This window comes from Phyllostomus hastatus, unplaced genomic scaffold (genome assembly GCF_019186645.2).
Source record: "Phyllostomus hastatus isolate PE091 unplaced genomic scaffold, TTU_PhHast_1.1 phas_scaffold_182, whole genome shotgun sequence".
Classification (NCBI taxonomy): domain Eukaryota; kingdom Metazoa; phylum Chordata; class Mammalia; order Chiroptera; family Phyllostomidae; genus Phyllostomus; species Phyllostomus hastatus.
The window spans coordinates 25,694,751-25,708,180 of NW_025334013.1; the positions used below are offsets into that span (position 1 = coordinate 25,694,751).

General features: G+C 40.8%; 1 protein-coding gene across 1 annotated transcript; it reads left to right on the forward strand.

The window, feature by feature from the left end:
* The first annotated feature begins 361 nt into the window (after positions 1 to 361).
* On the forward strand, positions 362 to 11,179 carry AKIRIN1 (akirin 1). The gene is made up of 5 exons (XM_045860039.1): positions 362 to 704; positions 5,076 to 5,216; positions 7,545 to 7,679; positions 8,943 to 9,014; positions 9,659 to 11,179. Exons 1-5 carry the CDS (start codon positions 488 to 490, stop codon positions 9,667 to 9,669), a joined length of 576 nt encoding a protein of 191 aa, XP_045715995.1. The 5' UTR covers positions 362 to 487; the 3' UTR covers positions 9,670 to 11,179.
* The last annotated feature ends 2,251 nt before the right edge of the window (positions 11,180 to 13,430 follow it).

A 13,430-nucleotide genomic window follows, 5' to 3' on the forward strand; every position in this document is an offset into this window, starting at 1 on the left:
ATTAGACAGAAGGAGGTTAAGGGAAGCGAAGACGGCGACTCTCAGCCTCTCAACAAGCCCCTCCGAGAACACTCTTCCAAGCTCTCCCCTCCCCCACGCCCCGGCCGCGCAGGTGCGAAAACCTAAGGGGCCACCCGCGAGCGATGGGAAGGGGTGGGGGGAATGGAACCCTGGGAGGGGCGGAGGCGGGGGCCCACCCTTGGTTGCTTGGTGACCAAATTCTCCGCCTAGGCCATTCCATTTCCTCATTAGGGGGCACCGCGGGCCGGACTGTCGCTGATAGACCGCAAAGAGCGGCCTTCTTCCGGCTTCTCCCCCTCGACGGACGGTGACCAGGTCCGTGACGTCACAGGAGGCGGGGCCAGAGCCGCTGCCGGGTGCTGGAGGCGCCATTGGAGCCGGCTTGGCTTGAGAGCTCCGCTGAGGAGCAGGAGGTTGGACGGCAGCTTCCACCGCGTCCGCTCCTGGTCCCTGGCCGGTCAGCGGCATGGCGTGTGGGGCGACATTGAAGCGGCCCATGGAGTTCGAGGCAGCGCTGCTAAGCCCGGGTTCCCCGAAGCGGCGGCGCTGCGCCCCTCTGCCCGGCCCCACTCCGGGCCTCAGGCCCCCGGACGTCGAGCCGCCGCAGTTTCAGATGCAGACCCCACCGCCGACTCTACAGCAGCCGGTACCGCCTGGCAGCGAGCGGCGCCTTCCAACTCCGGGTAACCGACGCTGCGGGCTTGGCAGGAAGCCAGGCCCTGGCATTTGGGGGTGGGGTGGGAATGGGGGGAAGGGTTATGGACGCTAGGCTCATTTGCCCGCGGACCCCTTCTTTGCCCTGCGAAAAGGGAACTGGAGCGCTGCCGGGCCTGGTCGCTTCCGGGGATGGGAAACATCCGGGAGAGGTAGTGGGGTCACAGTATCGGTTTTCGGTTTTCCTGGAGCTGGCGAACCTGGAGGGATGGGCAGCAAGAAGAAAATGGGGATATCTTTGGCTGGTCCGGGCCCTCACCGTCCCCCCAGCCCCTCCTGCCTCCGCTGCTTGGGCCTGCACTGAGCCGCCCTGTAGATCGGTGGGCCCTGGGAAATTGGATTCTACTCACGAACCCAGCCTTGAGGGTGGGGGTTGGGGACTGGTTACTGGGAAGGGGCCTGAGTGTGTGCTGTTCCGCACTGTACTGTAGCTTGTAGGGAGACCTGATTTACAGAAGCCTTGAGGGACCAGAGGTCGCCGCAGAAGTCATGGAATCCGATTTCAACCTGACTAATTCTAAGGGATTGGCCATGTTCTTTTATTATATGGCTATTGTCTTGTACCATATATGGCTTGAAATCGGTAGGCCGTTAGCTAGAATTTGAGAATCTTTAAACATACAGAGGTTCCGAAAGCCAGGACTTCAGGTATCCGTAGCAGACAGACTCGCCTTCAATAAGGACATTGGTCAAGGAAGGGGAGAGCTGGTGGGACAATAAAGTTAAAAAAAGCACACAAAACCCTAACCATTGTGTGGGAGTTGAGGGAAAAGTGCATCAGAATTAATATTTAGCAGTTTTAAAAGGTTCCCGGAAATAGGGGGAGTCTCAAAACTGGACTTTGGCAAGTCATTTCTTTGTGGTTTTTTCCTTCTTTTCAAGCATAAGCGAAACTTTGGAATTGCCTTAAAATCATTGTTTCTTTATCCCTTTTCAGTTACCAATGTCTTTAGGCTTTATTTTCTTCTTTGCAAATCCACCATACAGATTTCAGGCCCTCATCCTTTGGCACTGGTGTTGGTGTAGTTGCCAGCCAAGCTTTCCTAGACTCATATTCATCTCTCTATGCTAGCATTTAAAGGACTTACCAGCTATAACCGTATCTCACCTAGTCTTTCATACATTTTCTTACCAACCTATGCCTTTGCTCCTTTTCCTCAGGCCCACTGGCTGTGTCTGTATTCTTGCCTTCCAACATGATGCTTTCCCCTCCTATTTGCTAATCCAAATGCAGTCAGTCTCCCATCCATTACCTGACTAACCCTGCCCTTGAGGAACTCTGTTCGACTTTAAATTCCCTGACCACTTAATGTTGCTCTGAGTGAGAATGTTTGCAAAAGTTCTTTGTGAAGAGCCCTTCAAGGGCAGAGGGTGTAGGTGCCCACTTAAAGTGATTTTTTTTTTCCCCTCTGCTCCTACAGCTATGCAGGGATAGTCACATAATCTTTCTGGGTCTGTTTTCTTCAGCAAAATAGAATTAATACTTGCTCTATCTATCTTGATGGGTATTAAGTAAATGCATTGTTTCTTCCAGTAATATTCTCTAGACTAATTTTATTGTAGTTCATAATACAGCAAACGCATAATAAGTGATTGCTGAATGTATTTGGAAGCCTGAATATGGCACAGTGCCATAATGGGAGCCACTGTTGTTGTTTTTTATCTTAAAATTTATTCTTTGCATAAATCATGCAAACTAGCATCTTGGTCATTTTTGGTGAAATTATTTTGTGTAAATGTTCATTTGTAAAGATTGATGTTTGTTATGTTCCTTAATGCTTACTGGAATATGGTTCTGTCATGAAAGAAACAAAGTATGAATGATTCATTATTTAATGCTTTGGTTTATGTGAAAGATGCCTTCTGGATTAAAAAGGAAGAATGAGGGAGGAAATATTAGTTGTTACACAAGTAGAAAGAATAAGGCCAACTAATAGAAAAGTGCATATAAAAATCAGTGACTTCACTCTGTAACATCCTGGTTATCTCAAGGGTTGTAAAGCTCTCTCAGAAATGGTCAGAAAATGTGTTTTTACTTCACTTTAAAAAAAGATAATGTCAGAGCACTTTTTGTAGAAAAGGCCTATAAAATTAAGTCTTTTATTGCTTAAATGAGTGAGGTAGATGGATGCCAGGGATGAAAAGGGGTTACTGACCTCAGGGAGATGTTTGTAAACAACGAGTGAGTCTAGATGCAAAGCAATGAACTGATCATGACTTCATCAGAATGAGGTATTATTTTAGCTGGGTCTTAAATGTTGGAAAGAGAGACACAGCCCCATTTTAAGCAAAGCAAAATTGCTTGAGTGAAAGAAAACCCACACATTAAGGACAGGATTGTTTGATGCAACTGGGTTGTAGTGGGAGCTGGAACTGGAAAAATAATGGACTTGCCTGATAAAACCTAGAAGCACAACCTCAAATAATGGGAGGCAAAGATTAAAATTGTCCACCGTTAAAAAAAAATTTGCATTTTCTTTTTTAAAAATGCCTTTGTCTGTTTTATGTGGCTTTCGTGAGAAGAAAAACACATCTGCTTCCTTATTTTTCTCCTGTGTATACCATGTTTAGATTCTTGGACTTGCTAGTCCTTGTACCATCCTCAAAGTTACACCTTTCTTTCCATTTCTTCACTTTGCCATACAGGAGGCACTTAGAGGTTTATCAAAGACCTGTTCTCATGAGCAATGTTCTCATACTTGTTCTTTCTTGTTTCAAGTTTTTTCAATTGCTTACAACCTTATATTGCATCTGGCCAACTGGGTGCTTGGAGAATATATTTTAAAGATGAAACAAAGGTTTCATGAATTCAGGGATCTAAAATACGAAGTTCATAGCATTCTTAAAAGAAAACTTTGCCAAATACTACATTGTTCCAGTGTTTAGGTTGAGTGTTACAGAATTTAGCTATGTGTGGAGCTGCTTTTGAGTATATGTTAGTTCCTGGACTGTACCATCACTTGTTATGGCTTTATTTATTTTTTAAGATATTATTTATTTATTTTTAGAGAGGGAAGGGGGGGAGAGAGAGAGAGAGAAACATCAATGTGTAGTTGCTGGGGGTTATGGCCTGCAACCCAGGCATGTACACTGGCTGGGAATCGAACCTGCGACACTTTGGTTTGCAGCCCACGCTCAATCCACTGACCTACGCCAGCCAGGGCACTTGCTTTATTTACTTATTTATTTATTTACTTACTTATTTATTTAAAAAGATTTTTTTTATTTTTTAGAGAGAGAGGACGGGAGAAACATCGATCACTTGCCTATTGCACCCCCCTGACTGGGGACCTGGCCCGCAGACCAGGCATTGCCCTGATTGGGAATCGAACCAGCAACCTTTTGGTTTGCAGGCAGGCACTCAATCCATACCAGCCAGGCCTGTTACAGTATTATTTAATATCTTTGATTCTGGTTCTCACAACTTATTGGGCAGGCATTTAACATTTATATTAAAGAACTAGGCTAAAGATCCTGCATGACTTCCCAAGGTCATAGTCACGTAGCTAGGAAGAAGCAAAATGGCATTGTTAACACCACCACCCCCTATTAAAAAAATACAGTTATAGCAAAGTGTACATTGGAATGTGAGTTGGGGGGGGTGACATAATTTTCTGGGTTTTATTTTTGATAAGGAGACTTGATTATCTGGAAAGTGAATGTATATCCTACCACAGAAACAAAAAAAAAAAAAACAACGTGAAAACCACATCCTTCCATGTTGTCTCTAGGAATGTATTTCAAGGTGGTTAGTGGCTTGTGTGTCCTGGACTCCTTTTAATAGTGTCAAATTCAGTTTATTATTACCTCAACTCAGAATAGCAATCTGAACCCTACCAAATACTGCCTCTTATTGAATCAGAAAGTTCTTTTCTATGTCCTGTTTATGAATTCCAAGCAATAAATTTCATGTCTTCCCCTGGCTGTGGAAATAATGGTTTTTGCCTTCCTCTTCCCTAAAGATCTTGAGTCCCAAACAGGTGGTAAGAGACCCCTAGTACCCTAGTTTGTGAAATTACAATTTAAAGAAGATTTTTTAAAAAGTAACTATTAGGTGAAGGATTTTTTCCCCTTTGCGTTGTACTAATTAATCCTATAGCAAGCAGCAGGTCTGGTCTTTATTGTCATAGGAAAGCAAAGGGAATTTCGTCTGAGTGGCTTATGTCAAAATAGGTGTTATTCTGCATGTTGAAATGATGATAAGAGGGCACACTTTGAGAGTTATAGGAGGAATGCTTTATTCAGTATAAATATTTTTCTTGTTAATATTTATAACATGGGGGGGCAGGAAATTTGAAGAAATCAAAGTGAATGCTTAAGTGTGTTTCTTTTTTATTTAGAGCAAATTTTTCAGAACATAAAACAAGAATATAGTCGTTATCAGAGGTGGAGACATTTAGAAGTTGTTCTTAATCAAAATGAACCTTGTACTTCAGAAAATCAGCCTCACTCCTCAGCACTCACAGCACCTAGTTCTCCAGGTAAGTGTGCTTTAATTTGCACAATACATTTAAGAGTTTGTAAATGGTGCTTAAAATAAGTTTCCTAATTTAGAATCAATTTCATCTGAAGTAATAAAAGTGGTAAAGTATATGTGTTATAAATACTATTAAAACGACAGAATCATGAAATCGGTGGAGACCTTTGATTTGATTGGCTTTCATCCACCCAACAATGCAGTGGTGCCCTCTATAACTACAAAGTCTGATACCATAGCCACTAGCCACATATGGCTGTTTAATTAATTAAATTGTAATAAAATTTTAACATTTAGTTTCCCAGATGCATGTAGTAACCACATTTAATGTGCTTAGTAGCCACATAGAACAACTATAGGACATTTTTATCCTTGCAGAAAGTTGTGTGACAGCATTGCTCTGTAATATTGACAGGTGATTAGGGAGGATGTGCTCAAATAGAATCTAAGGGTTGAAGTGAATCTTCCTGATCACATAGTTCAGCCACCAGCCTTGCCTGCCATTTCCCTGCAGTCGGTAGGCCAGTGCATAAACATCTCCAGTGCTGGCAGATTCTGTCCTTCAACAGTAGTTTATTTCCTCACAAAACATTCTACTTCTTAATAGTTCTGAGAATCAAAGTTACCTTGATGAAAAATTGGCTCTTTATAGAACACAAATTGTTGTGGGCCAGGAGATGGGGTGGGAGTGAGGGCGGGGGGGGGCGGGGTGCAGGACTCTTAATGAGTAAGAGGTGTTACTTCAGAGTAGTATAAATATTTTGAGACTCAGTCGAGATACTGCTACTATAGTAAATGCCACTGGATTGTTCACTTTATGTCAGTTTCACCTCACATAATTTTTTTAACTTTTAAAGATTTGATTTCTTTTTAGAGAGGGGGGGAAAGGAGGGAGAAAGTGAGAAACAGCCTCTCTCATGCCCCCAAGTAGAGACCTGGCCTGCAGCTCAGGCATGTGCCCTGACTGGGATTCAAACCTGCAACCTTTTGATCTGTAGGCTAGTGCTTAGTCCATTGAGCTGCACCAGTCAGGGCTCAAATGATTTTTAGATTTTATTTATTTATTTTTAGAGAGGGGAGGGAGAGAGAGAAACATCAATGTGCGGTTGCTGGGGGTTATGGCCTGCAACCCAGGAATGTACCCTGGCTGGGAATCGAACCTGGGACACTTTGGTTCCCAGTCCACGCTCAGTCCACTGAGCTATGCCAGCCAGGGCTTCAAATGATTTTTTAAAAATTGTTTTTTCATAACTCAAAAGTTTTGACTCTGAAACAACACCCTTTCTAATTGATCTTGCACATGCGTAAGTGCTAAACTTTCAATGATTGTAGCTAACAAGTCTCAATTTCCTCTCGAGATTTTAGTGATATAATTTTGAATTAATGAATATGTTATGGGTAGAGAAACAATTACAAATAATAATTGACTAGATGTTTTGGTCAGGTTTCATTTATAGAGAAAAAAATTGGTTTTAAGCAAAAAATTATTTGTTTCAGGCTGTTGAATAGTTTATAGACTAAGAGGGCCAAAGAAACAGATGCCAGACTATGCTTTGAAAAACAACTGAGAACTGGACTGCCAGTGGAGCTGCTGCTTTTATCATGATCAGGAAGTCAATTTCTGTGTTGTCTGGCATTCCAGTGGATATTTTGGTTCCTAACTATTATCTTAGGAACATTTCCCTTTTCTTGACCTAGATTCTAAAGGAGTCAAGGATGAGCTGTGTAGTGGCTAGTTGTCTCCTTCATTCATATTTTAGTGATTTTGCTAACAATTTTTATATTGGGCCAGTCAGTTGCTCTCCTAACTGTCAAACTTCTTGCCAGAATTACCTATGAAACTTAAAAGAGGCTGAAGCCCTACTCCAGAATTAAATCAGAATGTATATATATATTTTGTGAATTCCACAGATAATTATGATGCACAGCCTTGGTTAAACATAGGTCTAGATGATCTTTAGGATCTGAGTGCTATGAATCTGCTTTTCCTAATCCAGACAAGAGACTTTATATCAGCTTTAAACTATTTTTGTCATTTATAAGATGAGCATTGAGTATGGGCTGTGATTGTTATGGCATCAGAACTATTTTTTGTATGCAGACCAGCTAGCATACCTGCATACATGTTGTTCCTCCTTCCCAATTTACCTGTCTTTGCTTTGTAAAACAAATGTCAGAAACTCAGAGCATTTTGTGAAAATATTGCATGTAAAGTAGTGAAAAATGCCATTTTTATATACAATTTTTATATCCTAGGACTTTGCATGAAGTTATTAATTCTGAACCTTAGAACTAGAATTTATCATGTAAATTAGATTTGTCTTTTGGCCAGGTTCCTCCTGGATGAAGAAGGACCAGCCCACCTTTACTCTCCGACAAGTTGGAATAATATGTGAACGTCTCTTAAAAGACTATGAAGATAAAATTCGGGAGGAGTATGAGCAAATCCTCAATACCAAACTAGCAGGTAGGCTGAGGTAGTGGCAAAGGATTAACCCCAGTTAAATAAATGGTAATTTAGGAGTAGGGCATCATGCAAGAAGGTTTAATGAGTTGTGAGTGTTACTTCCTTTGGTGATGGTAAACATTTATATATTATATGGAAGGACTTTTCATTTACATTTCTGGAACAAGATAAACCAAGCTTTCGTCTGAGAATTTCCCATATGAACAAAGGCATTTTGAGTAGGCTGTTTGGGACAGGCAGCCTGTAAACAGGTGGTTGAGATAGTGCTAACCATCAGCAGATGGTTGGGGGGTTTCGTACTATTGTCAGCATAGTCAGACTTCTTGGTGGGAGTCGGTGTGTGTGGGAAATCATCCTGTGACTTGGAGGTACATTAAAATTTAGAAAGCACAGCTCAGGCAAGAACAAAGGGAGTGATTAATGGTGGCAAGTTAAAGCCTTTTGTGAAAGGAAGTGATCTGAATCAGAAGTAGAAAGTGCCTGTTTAGTGAAAGAGGATGATACTGTGATCAGAGTGGTTTTAGGCCACAACTTCCAGTAACAGTACTATTTCCTAATTTGGTGACCTACACCATGTGGTGCCTCAGAATGTTAATAGTTTTGCTTTAAATTGAAAACTGTTGGGTTAGCAACAAAATTCAATGGATTTCTTTACATCTAATAATGTCGATTATAAGAAGAAAGTCTATCATTTCCCTCTCCTAATACCACCCCAAAATTGTTCAGATCAGCTATCTGTAAGTCACTTCTGTGTTCACGGACGTCAGATTATCTTCTTTCAGCTGAGTTTCCCTTTAAAAGGTACTTCTGTGGAACAGTCTACAATTAGGTAGTATGGAATTTTCTCCTAGCTTTCTAGCCATCCCACCTTTTTCACTCAGTATGTCTGTTGAAGTTTATAGCAAGGATTGAATGCAGTGAAGAGCCTCAAGCTCCGTGTGCTATAGGAGATACCCAAATATTTGCTGGCTTGTAGTAGTGACCATATCTGTCTGTTCGGGGAAGCCATTAGTAGAGGATGGAGTTATAGCTTGGGCAAGATTGCTAAGGAAAATGTTATATTACAGGTGATCAGTGATCAAATCTAGGAGCCAGGGATTTGGCTCTGGGATCTAAGAGGCAGTAAGTAATCTCAGAGTGACTGTTAGTTATAAGGAGGATCTGAGTGGGTAATTTAAACTGGAAAGTTAGGTGTGACACTTCATTCTTGAAAAACTGGGGGAGAGTTTCCAGTGATAGTATATACTGTCTTTCCCTTCACAGAACAATATGAATCTTTTGTGAAATTCACACATGATCAGATTATGCGACGATACGGGACAAGGCCCACAAGCTGTAAGTATTGCCAAGTTTTCTTTGAATTTCCCAGTTTCAAAGAGCAAAATTTTGAAACTGAGTACCTTGTCTCCTGAGAGCAAAAAGCCCTTGTGAAGTAAATTAATAGCATTTATTTAAAGTACTTACATGCCCAGCACTGTGCTAAGCCCTTTTAATTCTTTGAAGTTGATTTTATTCAAAAGAGAACCCTATGAGGGAAGAACTCTTGTTAGCCCCATTATACTAGTAAAGATAGTACTTAAAGAAGTTAATAATTTGTCCAAGCTAATGTAGGTAGTGGTTCAGCCAGTATTGGAATGTTGTAGTGTCAATTTGTTTTATTACCTAGCTTTTTACCCTGGAAAGGTAGTTTAAGTTGTTTATGAAAGTTGATTCCTTAGGCCAACTTATCAAGAGTATGGTTGGAATTTCTTAATACTAAACATCTTACAACTACCAGTTACTCAAATCATAAATTGTAATCGTATCTCTCTAAACTGAACCAAATCAGGTTTCTTAAATTCTTGAGAATTTAGGACCTTTTAAGTGGTGACTTCTGTCCTTCATGCAGTTTATCACATTTACTGTTAGTTGTTACTTTAAAAAACACAACACTATATTTTTGTATTCTTACACTCTTGTTTTTTATCCCTAATTTATAGATGTGTCCTGAAGCTTTCTTGCATATCTGGGTACCAGGTTTGACCTCAAGAGATGGCTGCTGTGCACTTTTTGCAACTGGTTTGATATCACATTTCAGCTCCAACTTCGCATCCTGAGAACACTTAAAAAGTTTCTGCAGGTCCATTTTATACAACTTGAAAGACCTTAAAACTTTCTGGTTGCCACAAGCATATATTTCTTTTCTGCTCATCCAATAAACAGCTGTGCCCTACTGTGATAGATTTTCCAAACAAAATATCTGAAGCAGCAGTTTAGCAAAATATGCCCTCAGTGGCACTCAACAAATGGAGTTTCCCCAAGCACAGTTCTGTAAGAAGTGTGTGTGAGAGTGTGTGTATATGTGTGTATGTGTATTTTAAGTTATTATTTGTATTGTGCAAATTTCTTTGATCTTGGGGATTCTGGCTGTGAATTTGATGCACGACAATTATGGTTAAAAACATTTGGTTGATCTACAGAAGATCATCAATGTTTTGTAACCATATAAGTTGTAACAGTGGGTTGTTTTATGTGTAGGTATTACTGTTAAATACAGGGACTGTTTCCAGGCACAGAATATGAATCATACATTAGGCTGGACATTAGATGTGATTATGATGACATAGCAAAGGTCTGTGGCCCTAGGTCAATAAATACATGGTGAGGAATTAGAATGAACTGGAGACAGGCCATCTGATACATGGACTCTGCCTAGCCGTGTCAGATACTTTGACTCCAAGCCTTAAAATACCCACGTGGAGTCTGTGCTCACCTCATTCACCCGAAGAGCTCCCTGGACACTGAACCTCTGGAAATAAGTCTCTCCTGGAGCAGCAGGAGCATCATCAGGGTTTGCTTGAGAGCATAGAACAGGTGAGCTCAGGGCTGGGCCAGACCCTGTTGGCACTGCTACTTGGGAGGAGCCACTTCACCTTTGTGTCAGTTACTACCGATAGATTTGAATCCTTTGGTCAGGTTCTCCCAAATTCTTTTAAGAGGTGTCCATGTTCAACTGCTTGAGCTTTGTTTTGGCAACCCCTTGCCTGAAGTTGCTTACAGACTGTTCTTCACCTTGATTCCAAGGCTGAGGAACAGAAAGTAGCCTCTGTTTTGAGGAGGTGGAAGTTAAGTATACATTTATTTTTTACTGTGACTTGTTCAGGACCACATTTTACAAAATGCCTTGTTTCATTTATTATTGTTTTTGGAAAGAAAAGTTCTATTAAAATTGTTTTAGTTTGAATATAGAGTAGTTTTTTTAATTACAGCTTATTTTGAAAAATTCTGAGTGTAATTCAAATGTATGCCAACACCTTCCAAAGTAAGGTAATATTCAGAGACAGTTCTGATCAGATGGCTTAGAGAAATTTCTGGAGTATTCACATTGGAAGTTTCCTTATTAATGAATGTCTTTGACTTAAATCTAACCAAAAACTGCGACGTTCTTCTTTGTACATTTTCATTATATAGTGTTAACAAGCTTAGTTGCAAACGAATAAAATACTTAAGCTATTTGTTTACCTTGCCTTCTTAATATTGTCATAATGTTTATTAAAATAATTTATGTGAGGCTGCTATAGCCATTTTCTCACTTCAACCTTACATTTAAGAGTTACATATTTATTTATTTATTTTTAAAGATTTTATTTATTTATTTTTAGAGAGAGTGGTAAGGGAGGGAGGAAGAGAGGGAAACCTTGATCGGTTGCTTCTCACATGTCCCTAACAGGGTACCTGGCCCGTAACCCACACAAGTGACCTACTGGGAATCAAACCAGCAACCTTTTGACACCCAACACACTGGGCCACACCAGTCAGGGCTATAGTTTTTTTTTTGTTTTTTTGTTTTTTTTAAGCCCAACAGTGATCTTTTGATAAAGAATTCTTTTACTTCATATTTGAAGGGCAATTTTTTTCATTTCTTTTTCCAGAGTAGTGACTTGTTCCTGGACGAGGAACACAGCAGTGACAGTAATGGGAGTGGCCTTATAGTGTGGGATAGTCACACCAAAACATAGGAAGGGCAACCAACTGTGGGGGCCATCAGAAATTCTGAAGGATGGACCAGGAATAGGGAATGCTGCCTCACTGAAGTCTTGTTACAGAATCCATGTGATGTGCTCATTCAGTATTGCAAGTGTCAGCCCCATCCCTACTAAATAGCTTCTGGCTGGGAAGTGGAATAAGTTTCTATAAGAAAAATGACAGACTGCTGTGTTATGATGCGGAGCCACAGGTTAAGACCACACCACCAAATCTGGGTTTGAGGATCTCCTTCAGAGGGACTAGACATGTTTGTTTAGTGTTTTATCCAGAGAAAAGACATCCTAGGACAGGAAATGGGGAGGTACCGTAAGGTAGGCCTTAGACTGGCAAAAGGAGTTTTTCCCTAGACTTTGATTTCTAGAGTGTTAACTTAGGGGCATTCCCAGATAGAGAACTATCTTTGTCCCATGAGGATAGGGGAAGGCCCAGGGAAGAGACCTATAAGAAAAAGCCGGGACCTGTGGTCTCAGAACAGCCATATTATGAGTTAAGTTTTTTTTTGGTGTGTTTTTATTTGCCATCCTCTTAAAAGTCTTAAGCTTAAGGGCAGTGAAAGGAGTTAGTGTCCCTGTTTAGGTTAGAGGGCTACAGTGAAGGTCAAAGTGCTAAAGCAGTGATAATTGTTAAGAGCTTCCCAAGGAGAAGAGTATCAGGGGATATCAGACTCTGGGCCAGCCTCCACATGTGGCGAATCTGCCCACCAGGGAGGATTGGTGGGCTAGTGTAGTTAAAGTCATGGCCTTTGAGTGTTTGTAGCCCTCGAGTTCAAGTCTGCTCTGCTACTAATTTACTATGTGAGCTTTACCAAGTTACTGGACTTTCTGAGCCATAGTTTCCTTATCTGTAAAACAAGGGTTGATTGTGTGTACATCATTGGGTTTTGTTTTCAAATGCAACATTAAATGGAAGTAGTCATATCGAGAAAGTAGTTAGCACAGCTTGGGACAGAATATGCACTGGAAATGTTATACTAGGTTTTCTTTACAGTGGTCTTCATTGGCTCTGAAGACTAAAATCTTCCTTTCTGCAGCAGTGACTCTCAACTTTCTAGTGTGAAGCGCCCCTAGTTAACATCAAAATTTCACATTCTCTTACTAGAATTTGTACTTTTAAATGTTTGAGAAAACAATAAAAGATGAATGACAAATGAATTCAGTGAATCTGTATTTTGGTATTCTCTAAATTAGGGATCAGCAAACTTTGGCCTGATTTCGTAAATAAAGTTTTATTTGAACACTGCCACAAAAGGTATTTACATCTGGCTGCTTTGACACTGCCCCTCAGAAATAGTATGAGCCACAGAGTTGAAAGTATAGTCAAACCTCGGTTCTTGAACGCTTGGTTCTTGACCAAGTTGTTAATGGAAAAAATGTCTACATTGTTTAAGAAAACTTTGGGTCTTGATTCTTTACCTGACAGCCTGTTCATGCTCATACCTATATGATCAGTCATGCGCTCTCTAGCAACAAAAGATTTGGTTTTTGAACAATTGCTTCTTGAACAGTTTTCTGGAACAAATTAAGTTCGAGAACTGAGGTTCCACTGTGTATGCTTCTCTGGCCCTTTACAGAAAAGTCTGAGCCCCTGCACTGTAGCACTGACATGTGTTTGAAAAAGCCCACAAGTCAAACCATGCATCGTGGACATGCCCTAATTTATCATTCCTAGGGGAGGCACACCTCAGGTTGAAGTGTGGTTGAAAAAAATCTCTGCTTATAAATGAAA